The following is a 24,778-nucleotide window of genomic DNA, read 5'->3' on the forward strand; positions in this document are numbered from 1 at the left end:
AGCCCAAGACACAACAGAGCCTGGGGAGGGCAAGAGAGCCACGCGATCTCAGGGCAGAGCATCACCCTTGTAAGCCCGTGCCATGGACACAGAATCAGATCTTGTCTCTATCTCAAAGGCCTCCATCCCACTCAGAGGCAAAGAAAAGTAAGAAAACTGTCACAGGGCTTGGCAGAACCTTTCTAGGCTGAGATGCTCAGGACAGTGACATTTACTTCTCGCTGACCACAGGAAGTTTCAGGTGTGGGGGAAGGGGAGATAAGGGAGTTCTCCTTGACCCTAGGGAAAGCATTCCAGTTCTCCTGGACCACCAGCCTCTGGAGGTTCAGCCAACTTCTGAGTGCTCAGTTTCCAGCAGCAGCCTGGGCCCAGGCTTGAGGGTATCTAACTGAGGGACACATGAGCAAGACCCATTGGGAGAGGAGAGAGGTAGAAAGGGCAGGGTGGCAAGGGCACAAACCAACTGTAATCCAGCAGGAGAAGCAGCTGCCTCGCTGCCCACCCTTGCCACATGGGCTTGGAATCCTCACTCTTATACCTATCTATCACCCTCTAGTTAGGCCCTTAGAATAACACTGAGCCCGTTCCTGCAAGGGGACCTGCCTCCCACCCTCCATACCTGCTGCTCCTGCTACACCAAGATCTGATCTAACATCAGCCCTTTGGAGACTTGCCACTCCACAGGGGGGCCTCGCTCAACCCCTTATGTCCCTCTGCTAAACACATGACGGCTTGGACATTCTGCCTTATTTCTACAGGAAAGAAACTTTAACCTCTCATTCTTTTTTCTCTAGTGTCTAGCACAGGGCCTAACACATAACAGAGGCCCAAGGAACAAATTTTGGATGAATATAAGTGGAAAAAATTGAAGGAATAGCCTGATGTCTGACCTCCGCGACCACCCATACAGTTCCCTACCTGAGGGACGCCAGCACCTTGGCCATGTTGAAGCCCTCCAGCACCTCCTGCAGCTGCTCGCAGCCCTCTTCTCCTAGGGCGTTTCCTGCTCATGGAAGACAGGAAGGTCAAGATGGTGCCAGGCCCAGTCCCACAGGACTGTGCTGAGGCTGTCCCACCCTGACTACCATTGAGGTCCAGTTTCTCCAGCTCAGCCTTGTCTGCCACGGCTTCAGCAACAGCCAGGGCAGCATCTCTCTTGATCTCACAGAATGACAGGTTCAGGTCCTAAGAGTAAGAGGAGAGGATGGGGACAGGCAGAAATCTGAGCCAGAAGACCAGGTGCTATTTGTCCTCAAACTTCACTTTCCTCACAAGAGGGAAAGGCAGGTGAGAAAAATAAATACAATAAAATGCCATGTACCTAATGAAGTACCAAATACTAAATATACTTACGTAAATTATATTAGAATGATGCACATTACTCCCTTCCTCCCATTTTTTTTTTTTTAATATTTATTTTTTAGTTTTCGGCGGACACAACATCTTTGTTTGTATGTGGTGCTGAGGATCGAACCTGGACCGCTCGCATGCCAGGTGAGCGCGCTACCGCTTGAGCCAAATCCCCAGCCCCTTCCTCCCATTATTTTAAATGAAGAAATTGTGTCTTGGAAAGATAAAGAGACTTGCACAAAATCACACGAATGGAGGAGCTGGGTTATGGCCCCGGCACATCTGCTTTCAGCCCAGACCCCTACCCTTCATGGGCAGGGCTCCTGAGAGTGAGGAAACCTGAGCCCGGAGGGAAGATCAGAGGTACCTTCAGTTTGGGCAGGCCCCCACGGACGGCGTCTGCGATGGCAACGGCCCCCTTGGAGCGCACGAGACAGTCCCCGAAATTGATCACTTCCACCTGCCGCAAGGTCTTCAGGGTCTATAAGGAGAAAGCGAGGGCTCATGGTGAGGGTATAGGCCTCAACCAGGTCCACTGCAAGCCTAACAATGTCATAACCAACATCAGTCATGGCACACTGGCCTCTCTGTGTCTGGGTTTGGCCTCTACATCAGCTCTTCTTCGGTCACCTCTTTTTGGCCTTCAGGCCCCTGGCTAAGTCTCTGCCACCACATTCCCCATGTTAGAGCCAGATTTCCCGAACCATTCATCTAATCAGCCACTGCCTAGAACCTTCCATGGCTCCATTTCGCTTACAGGAGAGTCTCATGGAGTTAGTGAGGCCACACAGTCTTGCTGCCTCTCTTCCCCTTCTTCATCCCTTCCACACCCTTGAATCCTAGTCATTTCAAACCAGGACCAATCAAGCAAGGCTCCCTCCCCAGTCTCTGGACCTTCCACATTCTGTTGGTCCCTAAGCCTGAAAGACCTCTTTGTCCAGAAAAAGTTCAGCTGTCCTGAAAAACTTAGCCAAAATGCAAGCTCTTCCAGGAAGCCTACTCCAAGTCTGACCCTGGACACTGACACCTGTGCTCGCCTCTGCTACACCCACATCAACAGGCCTAGCAGCCTCTGTAGCCCAACCCAAAGCTATGGTACCCAGGCAGCTATTGTGCCTGGAGCTCTGCAGAGCCCTCATCAGTGACTTTTCTCTTTGAATTTGTCTCTGTGAAGGTGGGATCCTGCATAGCCTGCATCTGGTACAAACTGGACACTGAAGAGGGCCTCAATAAATAGTAAATGAATCAATGAGGAAACAGATGGGACCGGAGCAGCCCTTTCCTGTGTGGCCTGAGAATAAAAAGAGCACCAATTGCTGGGGGTGGCATGGAGGCTGCTCAAGATACAGGCAACAAGAACACTCAGAGCTGCCTAAGAAGGACAAGGTTCCTTCATGATGTGTGACCTATTTGGACAAGTGCACAAGAATGTGGGGCACACACTGTGGAAGCAGGGAGGTGGAGGTCCTTGTCAGTGAAGCAAAGGTAGCAGCAGGACCCTATCTACCTAGCCCAATCTGCCCCAACATGCCCACCTCACCTCAGCCATGGCCACTGCACCCTTCTCAGTGAAGGTGTTGTCATTGAGGTTGATGACCCGCAGCAGGGGGTTGATGGAGAAGGCCTGGGCCAAGGCTGTGACACCAGGGTGGTTGATCCCATTCTGTGGCATGTGCACTTCCTCCAGAGTTCCAATGATCTGCAAGGGCAAAAGGAAAGAGAGGAAAGGTGGGCCCATGTCAGTGACATCTGGCAGACACAAAAGCAGCACACAGGGAGAGGCCACCAATACTGAGCAGGGATTTGTCTATAGGTTTTGGGGGCACAGATAGCAAAAGCATATATTTGGACATGACTGCATGTGATCCTCTCTATAATCCCAAGGAGGATCCATCTGGGATTAGGATCCCTACCAGATAGAAAAGACTAGAGATCAGAGAAGCTAAGCAACTACCAGGGTCACATAGCTCTGAAGAGGGAAGCCTGGAACCAGAGTATAGATTTCTTAGTCTGGTGTCCTCTGCACTATGAGGACCATGTAGCTAGGGGTTCAGTGAGACAGAGCAGGTCTCTGCAATGACTACTCTCACTGAGGCTATTAAAAGATTCTTTAAGCAGCTCAGCAGACAGGTCACTCTGAGGCACAGAATGAGGGATGCTGCTAGCATACCATTGGCCTATAAAACATTTAAATTAGGAACAGAGAAGAATAGAGCCTAAAGATCCTACTTATGCACAAGGCAGGGCAAGACAGTCCTGATGCAGCTCACCAACAAGGTCTCAAGGATAACCCAGGGCACAAGGTTACCCAATAGTACTGCGTGTCGTACCTAGCCCCTGGGCTGCTTCTGTCCATCTCCCTGTCTCAGGACAAGTCTGATGTGCTCATCTGCCCTGGCACTGATGCTGTGCTAGCAGGTAGCACTCAGGTAGAGCAGAGCAACTCTCCCTATCCAAAGGCTCACAGTCTTCTCAAATAGCACTCAAGGGAGCAGCTGCTAACTCACTGTAATCTTTCTGGACAAAGACTGCAGGAATTCTGGTCCATCACAGGACAAGCTAACAGGCTCAGAGAGGGTAAGCAACTCACCCCAGGGTAAGCTGGGGACCAGCCCTGGGATTCACACCAGGACTGTTAAGTCCCCTACCTAGTCCGCCTTCATGCCTGGTGGGGCAGAATGGAAATGACTCACCCCAAAAGCTTCTGCCAAAGCAGTGGCTCCATCATTCTCCAAACGGTTTCTGCCAGCCACGAAGACCTTCAGGGCCAATGGCTTGCCCTGGGCACTGGATTTCCGGTGACACTCAGTCAGAGCCCCTGCCAGGATCTGTTGGAAAGGGAAGGGATACAGGCCATGGCAGGAGACCCTTCTCCTAGCTGCCTCTGAACTGCTTTTCTATGTTCCACCCCCTGCCAGTAGTGAATCAGGGGACTCGGAACAGCTAATGCACCACTATCACAGGTCGCATACCTGTTTACAACGAGCTTTAATATTTCTTGTTTTGTGTCACACCAACCTATGGGATTTAGCTTCATTGAGACTGGGACCTGCTAAAGGAAGGGAAAGACCTTCACAGTGGATGGACTTTAAGAGCATGTGGGTAAGGGATTCCAGTTAGCTCACTGAATTGCGACAAACACTCTGCTGGGTGCCACTACCGTGACTCCCACTTTCCAGTTGAAGAATCAATGGCTCAGAGAGGGACAGAGGCCTCTTCTTTCGATATGTACCCAGGAGTGCTTTATCACTGATTATATCGGCAGTCCTTTTTATTTTTATTTATTTATTTTTATATGATGCTGAGAATCGAACCCAGGGCCTTACACCTGCAAGGCAAACACTCTACCACTGAGCCACAACCCAAGCCCCCTTTTTATTTTTTATATATATTTTTTAGTTGTAGATGAACACAATACCTTTACTTTATTTATTTATTTTTATGTGGTGCTGAGGATCGAACCCAGCACCTCACACATACGAGGTAAGCACTCTACCGCTGAGCCACACCTTGGCCCCTTTGTTTTTATTTTGAGACAAGATCTCACTAAGTTGCTGAGGCTGGCCGAATTTGTGATCCTCCTGCCTCAGCCTCTTGTGTGGCTGGGATTACAGATGTCTGCCACTAGCCCAAAGTGGCCTTGATCTACTCAGCTCAAGTGTTGATCCTGCCTCTGTCTCCCAAATAGCTAGGACTAGAGGCATATGCTACCACCCAGCTCAAAAATTTTCTTATGATAACTATATGTGTGGCAGACTGTAGACAAGAACCCAAACCTTGCAGTTTCTCTTCTAGACTACAAGGTGCCTGAGGGAGCTGCCCTAATCCAGCCACTCCATCTGACACAAGCCTGTGCCAAGGCCAAGTGGACATAGCAGTCTTTATCATCTGCTGGGGGCACAAACCTAAAAACCCAGCCTACCCTGTCCTTGATGTGCAACCAGAAGGTAGCTTCTAACCTGGTTACTCTAATAGGCAAAGCGTTTAAAGATGCTGATTGGTCACTGGGATTCAGAGCCCACTGTTAATGTAGCAAGATCCACAAGTGCTGCAGACAGCAGAGAATACCACAGAGCACCTGCCAGGTCCTGAGCCCTGCCAGGAACTTTTGCAGTCACTTCTTCAAACCTCACAACTGCCTGGAGGCAAGTAGCAAGAGCCTCACTTGACAAATGAGGAAGCTAAGACTCAGATGGGAAAATGACCTGGCTAAGGCCAGTACATCTGTGACTGGCAGCTACTGCACCTGGGCCACACTTGATACCTATCACCTGGAAGGAACGACTGAAGGGCTGTAGCTCACAGGAGGTGCAGAATGGCAAGGCCAGGACTCAGAGCCTTATTAAATCAGTGGTGAGGGAGAGAGCAGAGAGCTACGGAGTCCCCCTTGTTCATAGTCTCAGTTATCCACAGTCAAGTGCAGTCCAAAATATATTCTAAGCCAGGTGCAATGGCTCCCACCTATAATCCCAGCACCTTGGAAGGCGGAGGCAGAAGAAGCACAAGCTCAAAGCCAGCCTCAGCAATGCAGCGAGATCCTAAGCAACTTGATGAGATCCTGTCACAAAATTAAAAATTAAAAAATAAGGGCTGGAGGGACTGGGGTTGTGGCTCAGCAGTAGAGAGCTTGCCTAGCATGGGGGCAAGGCCCTGGTTTGATCCTCAGCACCACATAAAAAATAATTAAGTAAAATAAAGGTGTTGTGTCCAACTCCTTTTTTAAAAAATAAATATTTAAAAAATAATAATAAGGGCTGGAGATGTGGCTCAGCAGTTAAGTCCCTGTGGGTTCAATCCATGGTACCCAGAATTTAAAAAAAAAAAAAAACAAAAAACCTAGAAATAAACGACTCACAAGTTTTAAATTACATATATTCTGAATAGTGTGATGAAACCTCACTTGTGTCTGGCAAATGACTCATCCCTTTGTCCAGAGTCCACAAAGCAAGTGCCCCTGCCCATGAACTACCTAGCATTTGGTAATCACCTGGTTATCAGCTGTGACTGTATCACAATGTTTGTGTTCAAATAACCTTTATTTTACTTAAATTTTGGCTCAAAAATACAAGAGAAGCAATGGCAATTTGGATATGCCAAAGAGAAGCTATAAGCTGCTCCCTTCATGAGTGGTTTTTTGGTTTGTTACTAGGGTTTTGGTACTAGGGGTTAAACCCAGGGGCACTTAGCCACCGAGCCACATCCCTAGCCCTTTTTTATATAGAAATATAGATGCTTAGGCCCTTGCTAAATTACTGAGGCTGGCTTTGAATTCACAATCCTTCTGTCCCAGCCTCCTGGCTGCTGGGATTACAGGCGCGTGCCACCACACCCAGCTAAGTAAGAGCTCTTAAGGATAGAAAACAAATCTTAAATTAAGATTGCTAAGATCTATGGTACATATTTTGTGAGAACTGATACTCACTTTTTTCTCCCACTTTCAGTGCTGGGACTGGACCCTCACCCTAACCTCACAAACATTAGGCAAATGCTCTACCATTAAGTCATACTTCCAGCGCTTCACATACTTTTTATTTTTACTGGGATTGAAGTCTGCGGTACTTTACCACCGAGCTACACCCCAGCTCTTATTTACTTATTTAGCAGGGTGTCTTGCTAGGCAAGCCTTGAACTTGTGATCCTCCTGTCTCAGCCTTTCAAGTCACTGTAAGTGTGCACCACCACATCCAGCCTCATATAACATTAGAGTATATCATAATTCTATTTTTAACCTTTTACTGTGCCTAATTTATAAATTTATGTATAGGGCCTCAGTATCTATAGGATTAAGAACCACCCATGACTTCAGGCACCCACTGGGTATTTTGGAATGTATTTCCTGTGAATAAGGGAGGACTACTGCACAGTCAAATTCCAGAGCTGAGCTGGTCAGTCAAGGTGGCTTCCTGGCCCTGGGAAACTCTGCTTCCCCATATCATCCCACCCCACCCACTCAAGTATGGGAAGGCCATACAACCACTGGCCAGCTGGAGGGGCTCATGGACCCATCTCCTGGCACTGCTACGTGGCAGGGTAAGGTGCAAGAACACTAGTGTTGCTGGCACTCCACACCCCACTCCCTCCAGGTTGTGCTCTACTTGTGTTCTGTGTGGATACAGATTGTAATGGTGTCTTAAAAACACGAACAGGGGGCTGGGGCTGGGGCTCAGTGGTAATGCGCTTGCCTAGCATGTGTGACGCACTGAGTTTGATTCTCAGCACCACATACAAATAAATAAAAAATAAAGAAAAATAAAGGTCCATTAATAACTAAAAAATATTTTTTAAAATACTAAAAAAAAAAAAAAAACCCACGAACAAGGGGCTGGGGCTGGAGTTCAGTGGCAGGGTGCCCGCCTTGCACATGTGAGGCACTGGGTTCAATCCTCAGCACCGCATAAAAATAAACAAACAAAATAAAGATTTAAAAAAAAAAAAATGAACAGCCTATTGCATCCTGATTTGGGGGAGTGCCCAGAGTATGTTCCCCCCTTCCCTCCTATGGGGCAGAGAGCACCCTCTGTGGGGGCAGCCACTCTTCTTTCTCAGCCTAGGACACTGTGCCCAGGTTCCCTTTAGTGCTCTGAAAGGAGCCTTGTGGACAAAGGTTCAAATTCCACATCCCTGCCACACCAGCCACGTGCTCCACTCCTTCAAGCACAAGTCTACTTACTCTTGTGGGAAAATGGGGAAAGCACCATATACCTTTCACTGTAATCCATGTACAATTTCACGAAGATGTCTCCAATGCCTGTTAGTTTCCTATGCCGGAGCCCCTTTCTCCCTTTGATCAGGATGTGCCTAAGTGGGGGGTAAGGACTGGTCTCTGTCTCAACTCTCAGTCTAAAGGAGCCCAAAAGGACCAAGAAGGGAATAAGGAGGGCTGGCCTCCTTGGTGCATATTCTGGGAAGCAAAGGAGCTGCTTTCTACACCAACCAGCCTGACTTGCTGGCAGGCCAAGTACAGCAAGATTGTGTCCAAGAATAGAGATGACTGTGCTCCCAGAGCAGCACATTTCTCTTTCTGGGCTCCTTCCTCTCCGTGGATCTGCTGGCGTTCTGAGTGATGGGAGTTGCAGGGATGCCCCAACCCTGCACTTTGCAGAGCCTGCAGAGCCAGCAGTTCAAAGCAGGTTATGCAGCAATACCACCTCCACGTTACCAAGCCAACATGAGAACTTAGGATGGTTGCTTGGCAACCTTATCCTCCCAGACTTTCTCCCCACTAGCTGCAGGCTGCTGCCTTTGAGAACTTCCTCCTTTGACGAGAAAAGTGAAGGGTGACCATCACAGAAGGTGGCCACGGCTAGGGCACATGCTTAGATGTGGACGCAGGAGGGAGTACACAGGGCTGCCATACTTACCTTGCCACCACCGATGCCCATGCCACAGTTGTTGAGCTTGAGTTCATGCAGGGTGAAGCAGGCTGGGCTCTTGAGCAGGGCCTCGAAGCCACGCACACCATCGGGCCCGAATGCGTTGTCACTTAGATCTAGCTCTACCAGCTGGGCCCCAGCAGTGATGAGTCCCTCCCCTAGTGAGATCTGGGCACAGAGGAAGCTTAGGTCAGTCTCTCAGACACCTACTAGGTACACAGGTTTCCTTGGTATGATCCCACACTGGACACCCTGTCGAGGGCTCCTGAAAACCAATGAATGGGGTATGTGTGTTTAAGTCTGGGAAGGCTCCCTGTAGGAGGTGGCATCTGACCTCAAGTCTGGATGAAAGTTCACCAGTCAACCTAAGAGGATTCCAGGCAGAGTCAAAATAGGAGCAGAGACACAAGAGCACAGAGCAGTAGGCTGCAGCCCTGGAGGCAAGCACAGGGTCAAGAAGGTAAGAACCTTGAAGCCTGTGACATTAAGCCTGAGAAGAGGCTGCCGGACAGAGGAAACATATCACCCAAACCTGGGGAGACAGGCAGGGGGTGGCTGCAGGCTGTGTGCCCCCTGGGAGTGTGAGGAAGAGATGCAGGTAACATTCATGGCAGCCAGTGTGGCAGGAAGCAGAGAGGGAAAGCCAGGTCTACACCCAGAGGGAGGAGAACCTACTGAAGCTGGGGGTTTCCCAGATGTGCAGGAGGACGGAGACAGGTCCCACAAATTCCTCTGGGATTTCTGGGAGTGTCTGGGCACATGGAGGTGACATGAGCAGACTTGGCAGGAAGACACTGAGTTCTCCTGAGAACCTTCCAGGCTGGGGTAACTACAGCCTCGCCAACCCCAGGAGAAATGGTCAGAGGGGAGACTGCCAGAGACAGTAGACAGAAATGGGACTGGGCAGATGGCTCACGGTGGCAGGAATGTGGGAGGGGACAGTCTGTCTTCACCCAAGCCATAAGCACAGGCATTTCTTCTGTCCTGCTACCACTCAACAAAGCAGGATGTTTTCTGGCCATCCTGCCCTCAGCAGGCCTGGTCCCAGGTTATGAGCCCCAGCTAACCTCCAGCCCTCAGGCGGCCACAACTGCTTACTCTGCGCCCATTCCTCCTCACTGCATCTGCCATTCCCTGGCCCCAAGTTCTCTTAACCCTCACCTTAAGATTTGTTGCCATGGGCTGGGGCTGTAGCTCAGTGGTAGAGCGCCTGCCTAGCATGTGTGAGGCACTGCATATAAATAAAGGTCCATTGACAACTAAAAAAATATTAAAAAAAAAAAAAAAAAAGATTCGTTGCCGTAATAGGGAATGTGGAAATAAAACTATCTCCTCATGGGCTGGGGATGTGGCTCAAGCGGTAGCACACTCGTCTGGCATGCGTGCGGCCCGGGTTCGATCCTCAGCACCACATACAAACAAAGATGTTGTGTCTGCCGAAAACTAAAAAATAAATATTAAAAAATTAAAAAAAAAAAAAAAAAAAAAAAAAAACTATCTCCTCATGCTAAAGTAAATTAATGCTAAAATTACAGAAAACCAAGAATGGCACAGTAAGAGTCCAGGAGCAAGGATGCCACAGGCAAGTTTACTTTACCCTAAAATCAACCACCCACGAGTTCATTTAACCTTATTCTGAAACCTGGCCTCACCTGGTCTTGTTCATCCTTCAAGACTGGGCACAAACTCCACCAGCTCTCTAAAAGCCTCATCAATGCCTCCCCCCAACCCCAGGGCCCATTAGAGCACCTATCACCCTGGATAACCCCAGTTGTCTGCTAGATTGAAGTGCCCTATGGAAGGAAGGGTGATGCTGTGGTTGGCACGTGCACCCTGCTCCTCCTTGGGTCTTCATTCCTCTGTCCAGATCCCTCCAGCTCTAGTAAGGAACACCAATGCTGGCCAGAGGAATGAAGACCCAAGGAGGAGCAGGGTGCACATGCCAACCACAGCCCCACACCTGTGCCTCGAAGGCCTGCTGCTACAGACCAGCTCTGTGCCAGGAGGACAAGCCCCCTCCCAGGTGCCCCGGCAAGCCTTCTGTTGTGTGTGATGCCCCTTCAACATACACATGTGCACACTCAGTCTGGGAATGTGACCCTAGTCATTTTGAGCCCCAGGAACAGGAAGCAGAGGGAAGCCACCCATGACAAGAACCAAAAGCAGTGGAATGAGAAAGGGAGGGGCCAGAAAACAATGGAGCAACCACAGCAGACTGTGTGCGGACTGAGGTCACGAGGGAGCAGGACCCAGGGTGCAGGGAGGTGGTGCCAGGAAAGGATGTCAGGGAGGAGATAAGACCACAGTGAGGGGAGAAACCCTAAGACACCTGTTCTCAGTTCCACTTCCTCCAATATGAACCCCCATCCTTTGGCTCCATCCCCTATACCACCTGTCCTCATCACTGCACTTCTGGTCAGGACATAGGGCAGACACTGGGCTGGCTTCCATTTCTTGGCTTAGCTATATGTGGGGACACATACAACTAAGTCTCCAGAAAGAACAGGTATGAGAAAAAGGTTGGGAATGGCCTGGGGAGCGTGGCAGCTCGTTCCTTACCAGGGCTGGAGGGATCTCGGACCTCAGCCTCCCTGTGAACATGTCGCTCCAGTGGCATCGCTGTGCAGGAGAAAGAAGGGAAGAGTTAGCTGGAGCCCTCAGGCCGCCTGAAGTAAAGCCCACAGCACCACTTCACCCTGTGCCCTCGGGACACCTGAGCACTACAGGATGTCTTAATTTGGGTTTTGTCAGCAAAAGCTGAACCAGTTTGAGTTGGAGCTGGTAGAACTGGAGGCCCGTTCTCAAGTCACACCTGTGCCTTGAGAAGTGTCAAGAAAATCGCAAATCTGTCCAACCCTCTGGCTGGACACATGACATGATCCTGAGTGAGAAATATGAAATGATATAGGACTCAGCACCAAGAAAGTTCTTTTTCAAGTCTTTTCAACCCTGCCGATCACCTCCAGAGGACCACCTTTCATTTGGGACTGGCTAGTCTCACTTACCTTCCATTTCTTGCCTAACAAAGGCAAGGCTCAGGCTCAGAGCCTTTAGGTGACAACAGTGTCAAATTGGAATTCACTACAATATTTCACTTCCTTTATCGTAAGGCACACTGGTTTTCCATTTAGAGAAGTGATATTTGGTTTGAAATTACTTGTGAGTTAGCAAATCTAGTAAGAAATTATCAAATAAATGTTAGAAAGATATAGGCCACATAGCTTGGTTTTGACAATCCTATTCCCCAATTCTGGTTGCTGTGTCCACTCCCCAAATAAACCCTGGCAACCCCCATCTTTTCCAGGCCAAAACTGGGTCTGATGTAACACTGGCAAAGCCACTTGCACCTGAACATCCAGATCTTATATGAACCAAGACCAGCCTTACATACTAGGGAAGTTCTTCTACTTTTGTTTGGCAGTGCAGGGAACTGAACCAGTGCCTGCTAGGAAGTGCTCTACCACTAAGCCATATCCCCAGTTATTCCATTTACGTCATGTCATACCATTTCATTTTTTTATTTTCAGATCTGACCAAGTTGCCCAGGCTGCTCTTGAACTTGGGATCCTCCTGCTTCTGCCTCCTGGGTAGCTGAGATTACAGGTGTGCATTACCCACACCCAACAGGAATTTAGCTTTTACAGAAAAAATTTTTCATATCCTTCAAATAAAGTCAATCATTCACAAACCAGGGACCTCAGCTATATATCCTACATGAGATCTGCTAAGTTACACCCATACATGGAATCCTTAGGACCAGGAACATGGAGCTATAGCCGGAAATCCATAGTCCGGACAATGGTATCTCACCCTTAAGCTTCCTAAACCCGTCTTATGAGATAAAGGATTGGCATGGAACTCCAGGGCACAGGACAGGGTTCCAATCACCACTCAGCTGACTCCAAGACACTCCCTGCCCCGCACCCTGAAATCCTCTCTGAGAAAGGCTTTACACCTTGATGATCTTCAAGGGAACAGTAGAGCATTACGAGCTTGAACTCACATGAACTTGATCTCAGCTGGTGACCCAGGGTGCACTTTTGTCAAGACCTCATAGGGCAGATAACATTGTATCTTGCATCACCACCAGTCTCTGAAAGCCATCAAGGGCAGCTCCACCCTGTCCCTGCCTTAGGGCTTCTTCCTCCAGAGAGGCAGGTTGGAGACCAGCTGGGTCTGCACCAGCTAAGAAAATGCAAGTAGCATTCCTGTTAGCCAGGCTCTCAGAATGACCCCAAGAAGGAGGAATAGCCAAATTCAGTGCAAAGTGGACAGGTGATGGTGCTGAGGACTGAACCAAGGCCCATGCATGCCAAAGTTCAACTCTTATTGTGGCCTGCAGCCTCCAGGTCCACAAGTCCTCCATTCCTGTTCTTCAGAGGTCATGGCGCAGGCTGACTTCTTTTGTTTAGGCTGAGGGCAGAAAAGCAAAATGGCCCTGGCTTTGTTGACTATGACCTTCCTAAGGAAATACCCTCTAAGAGCTCTGTTGTAAGCAAACTTGCAGACACTGCAATGTCCTGGCATCACAGTCCTGCACTGAATCAGCACCCCCGAGCTTCAGTTCCCCTGGCTTATAAAATGGGTACACACAAGGCTGGACACAGTGGCATACAACTTTTTTCCCCTTCAGTACCAGAAACTGAGCCCAGGAGCACTCTAACACAGTTACATCCCCACCCCCCTTTGAGACACAATATCACTAAGTATCACTAAGTAGTAGAGGCTGGTCTCCAATCTGTGATCTTCCTGTGTCAGCCTCCCAAGTAGCTGGGATTAAAGGTGTACACCACCACACCTGACCCATCACCCCTGAAATTCTGAATTGATACCTCTACTTTTCTCAAAGAGCATATTGACAGACTGGTATTCAGTGGAACCCATTTTGGGAACCCTGGGCTAGAAGACTGAATTGCCCTTTGCGTTGGCCAAGAAGGGGAACCACCTAGATTTAACCTGCAAAAAAGAATGTGACTCAGCAGTAGGGAGTAGTGACCTGTGGCCTCTGGCTTCAGCACATACCCAGCTGACTACAAGAACAGGAGCTCTGAGGCCTGACCATTTCTCCTATCACAAGACTGTTTTAAATGGACAATCCTTGCTCTGGAGCTCCCAGCTGGTGGGTTTTTCAGAACAATCTCACAGAAGTACTTGCTAGCTAACTCTACATCCTTCCTCCTCAAGGGTGTCAGATCTGCATTGCAAACTGAAGATTCTCTCCAGTTTTTCTTTCACAGGTGTCACCCCAATAATCTTCCTGCACTCCTAATGCCATCCGAGAAGCATATCCTAATGCTCACTGCAAAAAAGAGGGACCACAGTCAGTGCTATGTGATCTGGGATGGCCAGAGGAAGAGAAACTGTGTGGGTGACAGTCACCAAGGCAGGGGCCTGGGAGGATCTGGACATAGAATTTTGTGGCAGTGTGAGCAGAAGGCTGTTTTCAACCAGCCCAGGCCTGCTTGCTCTGCAAATCTCACCTTCAACTCCGACTTCTTCTCTAAGGCCTTGGCAATGACCTTGGCCGCTTCTACACCCACCGTGTTGCCCTCCAAGCGCAGAGCCTCCAAGCCATCAAAGTCTTCAATTTCTTTAATCACATCTTTAGCTGCTCAGGACCAAAGAACAGTACTTTAGGTTTTTGGAGTCACAAACAGCTGGGGTAGGAGAGAGTTTGGTAACCACCTATCATTCATATACTCCAAGGGTTATGGTGCCCATACTCCATGCGCCAGACCCTGATATATAGAGGAGAATCAGACAGACTCAAAGCCTAGCAGGGGGCACAGCTATTCATAATTCCTCTGCAATGACTGCTAAAACAAGGCATGTACAAAAGGCTTAGAAGTCAAGGAAAAAGATCAACTAGCAGTTTGTAACAAGGACAACTCTGACAAATGAGAGTTATGGGGAGCATACCAGGTCAAACAGGGAGACCACTCCAAAAGGGAGCCCCAACTGATATCTGAGGACAAGCCAGGTCAGTGAGATGGGATGGCTGCTCAAGGTAATGCTTACATGGGGATGGAGATGCTAGGGTCCCAAGGAAAGAGCTAACTCACACTGTATGCATGATGTCAGTGTATTGTCAGGGGTACTGTGCTGTCCACAAGTTCAGCCCTGAGGAGAGTCAGGAGCACAGACCAAACTTGGAAGGAAATGCACCAGAATGGGAGAGCAGAGTCAAGAGGTGTGGGGTCACAGGTGCACTTGCCTCTCTCCTGGTTTTCAACCCAAGCAGGGTTACAAGAAATTGAAAACCACCATTTCTCACATAACAGATTAGGGATGGACCCCACTCATCCCTGAATAATCAATCATCAGGAGACCTTCTCATAGGACTTCTCTTTCCAACCTCTACTATTCAGAGTAACAAGTTTGGTATGCTGGTTACTCTGCTCATAGAGCACAAAGTACTTTCTTTGGTTCTTAAATGATTTCCTGGGGAGAGAAAAGGGCCTTGTTCACTAGCACCATGGCCTCCTCCCATCCTGGTTCACTTCCAGCCAATACAGAGTCCCCTCTGGGCTCACACTGAAGCCTCCAGGTTCCTCAGCACAACATACAAGGAAAGGCCTCTGCCCGCCTCCCTATGGGATTTTAATTTCCTTTCTCCCCAGCCCACCCACCCTCTAGGTCTCAGCTCTTGAGCCTAACTCATGTGTTCTCATTGCCAGCAGTGCCCTTTCTCCTTCAAATCATCTTTCAAGAACAATTCAAATGCCACATTATCCATGAATAAGCTAAAAGTGACCCTCTCCCTGCCTTACCTTCCTAAGGCCCTTTGTTCACATCTCTCAGAATATGAACAAACTGTTGTCTGAGCACCACATTCCTACTCCAGGTTAGGAGTCCCTTACAGGCTGGGTGCCCAGTGACCACAAGATAGGAGACACTATGTACAGACTGGTGGTAAAGTGGAAAAATCATCTATGCAGATTATCAGCCAAAGCTGAATTCTCAGCTCCACTACTTATAGTTTGCTCTTAGGCAAACTGTATTACCTCCTTGAGCCTCAGTTTTCCCAAAATGGAGATAAAGCCTATCTCAAAGGATTTTTTGGGAGAGTTGTGGATCAAACTCAGGGATTTGCACATGCTAGGGAACCACTCTACCATCGAACCACATCTTTGGCCCTCTCAAGGAATTTTGTAAAGATAAGCTGAGATACAATTTGTATGAAATTTAATACTCTAACCCTGTTCAATAAATGACATTTTTTTTAATTTTTAATATTTATTTTTTAGTTATTGGCGGACACAACATCTTTGTTTGTATGTGGTGCTGAGGATCGAACCCGGGCCGCACGCATGGCAGGCAAGCGCGCTACCACTTGAGCCACATCCCCAGCCCCAATAAATGACATTTAATAGCAAATCCATGTTTACTGAATATCTACTCAGAAGCATAGGAACAAGGACTCAGTAAGACCTCTGTTAAAATTCTGGCTCTGGGGGTTGGGAATATAGCTCAGTTGGTAGAGTGCCTGCCTCGTATGCACAAGACCCTGGGTTCAATCCCCAGCACCCCCCACCACACACACACAAAATAATTCTGTGTCTGCTATTTACCAGATAAATGACCTTAAACAAGTTACTTAAATCTCCTTACTCTCTTTTCCTCATTTATAAAATATCAACATTGTCACCTCTTTCCCACAAGGATTATTCAAGGATCTCAAAGAGATGAAAGAATAGGAAGAAGCCCTGTGAATCTTGATGCACTATGGAGAGAAAGGAATGTGCATCACCATGTTCCTAGCAACCCAAGGACTCACACAGCTCTGGCCCAAGGGAGGGAGCAAGGCTGCTTACACACCTTGACAACCAGGCAAGTCCAAACCAGTTTCTCTGGCTGAGCCTGAACCCCAAGAGGCCTCAAAAGTACTGTGAGATGCAAGCAGGGCATGGTGGCATACACCTGTAATTTCAGCAACTCAGGTGGCTGAGAAATAAGGATCTCAGGTTCAAGGACAGCCTCAGCAATTTACTAAGGCCCTATGCAACACAGCAAGACTCTGTCTCAACATAAAAAATAAGGGGCTAGGGATGTGGCTCAAGCGGCAGCGCGCTTGCCTGGCATGCGTGCGGCCCGGGTTCAATCCTTAGCACCACGTACAAAGATGTTGTGTTCGCCGAGAACTAAAAAATAAATATTAAAAAAAAAAAATTCTCTCTCTCTTTCTCCCTCTCTCTTTAAAAAAAAAAATAATAAGGGGCTGGGGGGGTTCAGAGGTCACTCACTTGCCTGGCACTTTAAAAATTTTAAAAAATTAAAAAGGCTGGAGAATTGGAGATGTAGCTTAGTTGGTAAATGACCTTGGGCTCAATACCAGTACAAAAAAAGTAGCCAGGCACAGTGGTGCACACCTATAATCCCAGCAGCTCTGAAGGCTGAGGCAGGAAGAACACAGTTCAAAGCCAGCCTCAGCAATTGAGTGAGACCCTAAGCAACTCAGCAAGACCCTGTCTCTAAATGAAATATAAAAAAGGGCTGGGGATATGCCTCAGTGGGTAAACACCCCTGGGTTCAATCCCCAGTACCATCAAAAAAAATAATAATAAGTAAAAGGACTGGGAACCAGGCATAGTGGTGTATGCCTGTAATCCCGGTAGAGGCAGGCATGAGTTCAAAGCCAACCTCAAATCAACCACTCCACAAGGCCATAAGCAACTCAGCAAGATGATGTCTCTAAATAAAAAATATAAAGAGGGCTGGGGATGTGGCTCAGTGGTTATGCTCCCCTGGGTTCAATCCCTGGTACCAAAAACAATAAGACAGGTGTGGTGGTACATGCCTGTAAACCCAGCTCCTCAGGAGACTGAGGCAGGAAGATCATGAGTTCAAAGCCAACCCCAGCAAAATCAAGATGCTTAACAGTGAGACCTTGTCTCTATAAATAAAATACAAAATAGGGCCAGGAATGTGGCTTAGTGGTCGAGTGCCCCTGAGTTCAATCCCAGTATCCTCCCACTCAAAATATAAGAGTTCAAAGCCAGCCTCAACAATTTGGCGAGACCCTAAGTAACTAAGTGAGATCTTGTCTCAAAGTAAAATATACCTATGTATGTATTTATGTATGTATTTATTTTTGGTACTGGGGATTGAACCCAGGGTACTTAACCACTGAGCCACATCCCCAGCTAGTTTTTATTTTTTTTTAATATTTATTTTTTAGTTATAGTTATTTTACTTATTATTATTATTTTTAATATTTATTTAGGTGTAGATGGACACAACACAATGCCTTTTATTTTTATGTGGTGCTGAGGATCGAACCCGGGTCCCGCCCATACTAGGCGAGCGCTCTACCACTGCCACAATCCCAGCCCTTATTATTATTTTTTAATGTGGTGCTGAGGATCGAATCCAGGGCCTCGCACATGCTAGATGAGTACTCTACCGCTGAGCTACAACCCCAGCCCTTCAGCTAGTTTTTTTTTATATTTTATTTTTGAGACAGGGTCCCACACTAAGTTACAGCACAGCTTTAAATTCAGCTCTGATCCTAACTAGCTACAGGTCTTTAGGCAAGTCATTCAACCTTTATGGGCCTCTATTTTCTTATCTATGAAATAAGAAAAGTTTTGGTTTACAGGCTATGAGATGTGAATGGGATACACGTGAAGAAAGGTAGAGTTTGGGATTCTGCATCAAATACCATCTCTGGTGCTTACTAGCTAAGGACTTACAACACATCAATCTCTCAGTGCTTCCATTTCCACAAAATGAGGATAACACTACCTGTTTATTTATTTTAAAAAAATTTTTTTAGTTATAGATGGACACAATATCTTTTATTTATTTATATATTTTTACGTGGTACTGATGATCAAATCCAGTGCCTCACATGTACAGGTAAGCACTCTGCCATTGAGCCACAACCCCAGCCCTGAAATATATATATTTTGATACTAAAAATTGAACCTGGGGCCTCACACACGAGACAACTCTTCTAATGCTAAGCTACACCCCCATTCCTTTACATTTATTTTGAGACAGTCCTGCTAAGTTGCCCAGACTGACCTCAATCATCCTATCTCAGCCTCCAAGTCCCTGGGATTACAGGCCTGCGACATTGCCCCAGGGAGACTGTTTTTTAATGCAACCCACCAGGGCCTCAGCTGAGGAAGGTAGCAGATATTTCATGAATATGGGAGTGAATGAAGGTAGGGGTCGGAAGAGTACCAGAGCTAAAGTCAGAAATCAGAAGCTGTATCTTAGGACTAACTGTTCCCCTCATTATCATTCCCTCCTGAGACTGCCCATTGTGAACATACAGACCAGCAGGGATGTTTATGTGAACTCACAAGAAAAAAAATTTTTTTTTTGGTAGCGCTGGGTATTGAACCCAGGTGTTACGCATATTAGGCAAGTCATCTACCAGTAAGCTACACCCCCACTCCTGGACAATTGATCTTTGAGACTCATTGTTAAAATAGGTCCAATGATAGGCACTCATAGAGCTGCCAAGACAAATACTGAAGATATATAGCTCAAAGAGCCTGACAATTATTAAGTGTACAATGCACTCACCATCTTCCGCTGTGTTCAGTTTGAGACTCTTGCCCTTGAAACTCAGCTGTCCCCCAGCCACCTGGGTTTTGGCCAGGGTCTCTGCCAGCTTGGCAATGTCTTCAGAGGCCATGCTGGCCACGATGGTGGGCTCCCCTGGAGATCTGCAAACTGAGAAGCAGAAGTTTTATTAAGAAAGGAGTCTCAAGCTGGGGATGGTGGCATGGTGGCTCATGCCTGTAATCTCAGCAGCTCAGAAAGCTGAGACAGGAGGATAACGAGTTCAAAGCCAATCTCAGCAAAAATGAGGCACAAAGCAACTGAGACCCTGTCTCTAAATAAAATACAAAAATAGGGCTGGGAATGTGGCTCAGTGGTCAAGTGCCCCTGAGTTCAATCCTCAGTACCCACCCACCCCCAAAAAGAAATGAGTCTCAGCCAGGCAGTGGCATACATCTGCAATCCCAGCACCTTGGGAGACTGAGGCAAAGCCTCAGTTCAAAGCCAGCCTCAGCAACTCAGAGAGGCCCTAAGCAACTCAGTGAGACCCTGTTTCTAAATAAAATATATATATATATATATATATATATATATATATATATTAAAAAAAAAAAGGGGGTTGGAGAGGCGGCTCAGTGGTCAAGCACCTGTGGCTTCATTCTCTGGTACCGAAAAAATAAAGGAGTCTCCTGGGACCACTGGTTACAGAGGAGGGTCTCAGGGTAGAACATCAGTCATCTCAGGAATTGGACCCTTGGCCCCTTGCCACAGAGAACCCAAGAGCTAAAGCACTGGGAGAAATGAAAATAGCATTAGAAAACGAATCATTCTAGAAAGGTGGAGGAAGTACCAAGAAAGCAAAAAGATCATGTTTAGCCTCTGAAGAACTATCCTGCTGCAAGTCTTCCTCTGCCAAACTGCCCTAGTAGGGACATTGGGAAAACCAATGAACTGCCCATTTCCCCTGCCTTCGAGTGAATGGCAGTTAAGTCCCAGATCAATGGCTTCAAAGAATCTACCCCAAGCACACACCCGCCTGATCATCTTGGTGGCTCTCTGTTTGAAGGCCCCATTCATCAAACAGAACAAAGATGGCTAAGGGATCCAGGTCATCCATCCCAAGGACTGCCCTGCTGCCCACCCTGGCATGACTCTGGGGGTGGGGCACAGGGCTAAGCCCACTGCAAGTATGGTATTAACCCTGGCCAGGATACTGGGCAAGCCATGGTAGCCCCTCATGGATTCCTAGGAGACCAGAAGTCTCTACATCATAAATAAGAGCCATCATCACAATAGGCCAGTATATAGAAAACAAACTCAACCTCTAATACCAGATGTGTGTGGGTTGAGCCAAGCAATTCATCTATAGCAGACAGCACTGGGTGTCCTCTAATTTAATTCCAACACTTTCTACCTGCAGATGGTGTCAGATTCCACAGATTGACGGGCTCAATCCCATAGACTGAACCCACTTCTGATTCTAATGTAAACCTCAAGTTGGTTTACCTGGGCATCTGACTTTTTTTTTAAAGAGAGAGAGAGAGAGAATTTTAATATTTATTTTTTAGTTATCGGCGGACACAACATCTTTGTTTGTATGTGGTGCTGAGGATCAAACCCGGGCTGCACGCATGCCAGGCGAGTGCACTACCGCTTGAGCCACATCCCCAGCCCTGACCTACTGACTTTAAAAGAGGATTCCCACAAACTCCTCCTTGGGCTCAGTTTGTTCCAGAAGCTCACAAAATTCAGGGAAACACTACTTACATTTACGGTTTATTATAAAAAACATAAACAAGCAGCCAGATGAAGAGCTATATAGAGCCAGGCACAGTGGTGCACACCTGTAATCCCAGTGGCTTGGGAGGTTGAGGCAAGAGGATCAAGAGTTCAAAGCCAGCCTCAGCAACTTAGCAAGGCACTAAGCAACTCAGTGAGATCCTATCTCTAAATAAAATACAAAATAGGGGCTGGGGTTGTGGCTCAGTGGTAGAGTGCTTGCCTAGTATGTGTGAGGCACTGGGTTTGATTCTCAGTACCACATATAAATAAAGATCCATCAGTAATTTAAATAAATAAATAAATAGATAAAATACTAAATAGGGCTGGGGATGTGACTCAATTCTCAAGTCCCCCTGTGTTCGATACCCAGTAATATGGGAGAAGAGGCTTAAAGTGTCCATGTCTGCTCTGGCCCTGCCACCCTCCAAGAACCTATTCCACATGCTCAGCAATCCAGAAGCTCTCCAAACCCTGTTCTCCTGGGATTTTATGGAGGCTCCATTGTAGACATAATTGGTTAAATCACTGTCTATTGATGATCAGCTTAACCTTCAGCTCCACTTCCCTCCTCAGAGATTGGGTTGAATATCTCAATCCTCTAATGCTGCCTGGATCTTTCTAATGACCAGGCCCCATTCTGAAGCTACTAGAGATGACCAGCTAGTAGCCAATTCAATAGCATGCAAAAAGTCACATCACTTCAAGATTTTAGGAGTTGTATGCCAGAAAGCTGGACAATGACAAATTTATACACACACGCACACGCGCACACACACACACACTCCACAATATCACAACAGGGGCAGTTGTTTCTTCCAGCCTGGAGCCCAGCAGACTGGCAGAATGGACAATGAAGAAATGGCAGGCCACCCAAGACCAAGGAAGAGTGATATAAAGAAAAAAACTAGGAGGTGTTGCCTTGAAAGCATCTTCTCCCAATTTCCTTACCTTCAGACAGAGTTGCTGCTCTTGGTTTGATGCTGGTGATGGAATTCAGGACCCTGTACATACTAGGCAAGTGCTGTACCACTGAGCCACATCCCTAGCCCTCAGATTCAGTTATGATATCCCCTCATTCTCCTATGACCCTCAGGCTTCTTCTGGGCTCAAACAGTCAGGCTATCCCTACCCCCATGGATTTTTCCTTATCAATAAGCATGAATTACTTTATGGGTAATGAATCTAGTATTCATAATGAAGCCAGATTTAAAGATAGGTAGTTAGTGCAGTTAGGTAAATCGGGTCTGGGTCTGGGTCTGATATCGAGTAAAATCAATCGAAAATGAAGGCCATGTTGAGAATTGAACCCAGGAAAGCAGTGCAGCTCTTAGGGAATTGAAATGTTAATATTCCCAAGGCCCAGAGCCCATTCTAAAGAAATGTTAATGAAGCAGCTCCCCAGCAAACAGGGAGGTGCTAATCAAATATGGCCCCAGGCCTTTCCTGCCCAGATTACTCCACCAGCCCTTCTGCCCCTCACCTTTTGGGTCTTCCCACCTACATTCTATCACTTCAAGATAACAAAGGACAGAAATTCAGGAAAGCTGAAAGACGACCTTAGCTATAAAGAGGATTCCACCTCTTGGGTCCCCCTCTTCCACAGGGGAATAGTCTTTTCTGCTGTCCTTAATAAAGCTTCTACTTTCCACTCTAAACTTGCCTCAGCGTGCTTCTCTGGTGTTATACTTCAGCAGTGGGGAAGCAAGGACTCGTCACCAGTAAACACCGCTAACAATTCGACAAAAATTTACAGTACTACTATGTACTGAACCCTGTTCCAGGTATAAGGAGTACAGCAGTAAATGAAACAAAAATCCTGCCTTCTTGAAACATATATTTTACACAACATAGTATGTTTGATTAAAACAAAGAGGAAATGAATAAGGTGTTTTTTTTCCTGAGTTGCAATTTAAAGTACAATAATTAGAGAAGGACTTTTGAGGGAATTACTATTTAATTCAAGACCTGAAGGATATTAAGAATTAGACCATGCAGACACCTGAGGAAAGAGCATTCCTCTGTAGGGAATAGAATACGCACAGGCGAATGGAGGAACTCAAGGAAGCCAGTAGAGTTGGAGCATAGAGCAGAAGAGAGAATGGACACAGGAGATGAGAAAAGATAATTAAAAAGAAATTCATCATAAAGGCCATTTTAAGAACTTTGGTTTTCAGCCAGGCACAGTGGTGCACACCTGTAATCTCAGAGGCTCAGGAGGCTGAGACAGGAGGATCTGGAGTTCAATGCCAGCCTCAGAAACTTCCAGGCACTAAGCAACTCAGGGAGATGCTGTCTCTAAATAAAATACAAAACAGGGCTGGGAATTTGGCTCAGTGGTCAAGTGTCCCCGAGTTCAAATGCCCCCCCCACCAAAAAAAAAAAAAAAAAAAAAAAGAACCGTGGTTTTCACTTTTGAGTGACTGATAAGAGGGTTCTAGCAGAGAAAAAACATGCTCTGACGTATAATTTGGCAGAATCACTATCTGCATAGGCCTGGCATTTAGAAGGTGCACAAGGAATAACCAGATGAAACGGGAAAAAAAAAATTAACCTAAAAGCCAATCACCATCTGCAAATGTAAGATGGGACAATCTTAGGCTAGTTAAATGGTGGTGGTGGGTGCCCAGGGGGAAAGGACATAGAACTTCTCAAGGCTCAGTCCAGGAAGACGAAGACAGACAGACACACACACACACACACACACACACACACACGCTATCCCCCATCCACTTTAAAGACTGAGAAACCAAAGCATAGATACTGGTGTGCCCAAGGTCAGCAAAGGGCCAACATAAGAGCAAAGACAAACGGTTAATACAGAAACGTCCCCTCCGCTCTCGGCTGCCGCGTGGAAGGCGTCCTTGGATGCACGTCCAGGGATCCGGACGAGTGTCGGCGGTGACTCACGCGGATCCCGGCAGCGGCGCCAGCCGGCCCCCAGCGGGCGTGGGCCGGCCGGGAGGAGGTGGCCAGGGAGCGACGCGCGAGGGCCCGCGGAACGTGACAGCGCCGGTGGACCCCACCCGGGATCCCTGGCGGACTCGCACCGCCTCCAGGTTAACACCCACGCTCCGGTGAGACGCCACTGCTGGCAGCCGCGGGCTGGGAGGCTGCGGCGAGAAAGTCACCCTCTTTGGGCGTCAGTTTACCCACTAGTGAAATAGCCAGCGCCGCCTCCCCGCGCCGGCTGCTCAGCGCTGGGCGGCAGCAGACGCCGCGGAGGCCGGGAGCGTGCAGAAGGCGCTCAGCGGCGCACACCCGCGGCGCCAGCGTCCCAGCCCAGGCAGGTGACGGGAGAAGAGAGGGACCCTGGCCCTACCGTAAACAGGCGACGCAGCCGCGTGGGGCGACCCGAGCGCGCGCGTCCGCCCAGAGCGGCAGGGACGGATTTAGGGTCCGGGTCGGGTCCGGCCGGCTCGCCGGCCCCTGTCCAGCGGTCCGGACGCCCAGCCGCCTTCGGCTTGCGCCCCCGGGGCTTTTCGTCACTCGTGTCTCCTACACCACCTGCTCTCGGCACCGCGGCGGATGATGGCGGAGGAGGAGGATTTTGAAAGCCGGCAGTTTCTTTCCTTCGATTTGATTTGTTCGAGCCCGGGCTGGCCACCCCCTGCCCCGCGCGCGCGGCCCACCGGGTAGGGAAGTCCTGTCCTTCCGCGCGGGCGCGGCGGGGCGCGGCTGGGCGCACGCCGCAAACTTCCAGTCCCATGGTGCACCGCGCCCGGGCGCGCCACGCTTCTCTTCGCCCGCCCTCCCGGCTG

At 48.1% G+C, this 24,778-nt stretch overlaps 1 protein-coding gene across 1 annotated transcript in view; it reads right to left on the reverse strand.

Annotated features, from left to right (window-relative positions):
- Window positions 1-24,568, reverse strand: part of Rangap1 (Ran GTPase activating protein 1) — a 29,855-nt gene extending 5,287 nt beyond the window's left edge. The window contains exons 1-10 of the mRNA XM_046429713.2: window positions 24,340-24,568; window positions 19,260-19,409; window positions 14,204-14,331; window positions 11,283-11,342; window positions 8,712-8,891; window positions 4,044-4,178; window positions 2,891-3,049; window positions 1,718-1,831; window positions 1,086-1,185; window positions 919-1,003 (exon numbers count right to left, since the gene is read on the reverse strand). Of these exons, the coding sequence (XP_046285669.1) occupies window positions 919-1,003; window positions 1,086-1,185; window positions 1,718-1,831; window positions 2,891-3,049; window positions 4,044-4,178; window positions 8,712-8,891; window positions 11,283-11,342; window positions 14,204-14,331; window positions 19,260-19,371 (1,073 nt within the window). The 5' untranslated portion in view covers window positions 19,372-19,409; window positions 24,340-24,568. The remainder of the gene's footprint in view (window positions 1-918; window positions 1,004-1,085; window positions 1,186-1,717; window positions 1,832-2,890; window positions 3,050-4,043; window positions 4,179-8,711; window positions 8,892-11,282; window positions 11,343-14,203; window positions 14,332-19,259; window positions 19,410-24,339) is intronic.
- Window positions 24,569-24,778: the final 210 nt, after the last annotated feature.

Source organism: Marmota monax, unplaced genomic scaffold (assembly GCF_021218885.2).
Source record: "Marmota monax isolate L192 unplaced genomic scaffold, Marmota_monax_Labrador192_F-V1.1 WCK01_AAM20220418_F8-fsc00051, whole genome shotgun sequence".
Lineage (NCBI taxonomy): Eukaryota > Metazoa > Chordata > Mammalia > Rodentia > Sciuridae > Marmota > Marmota monax.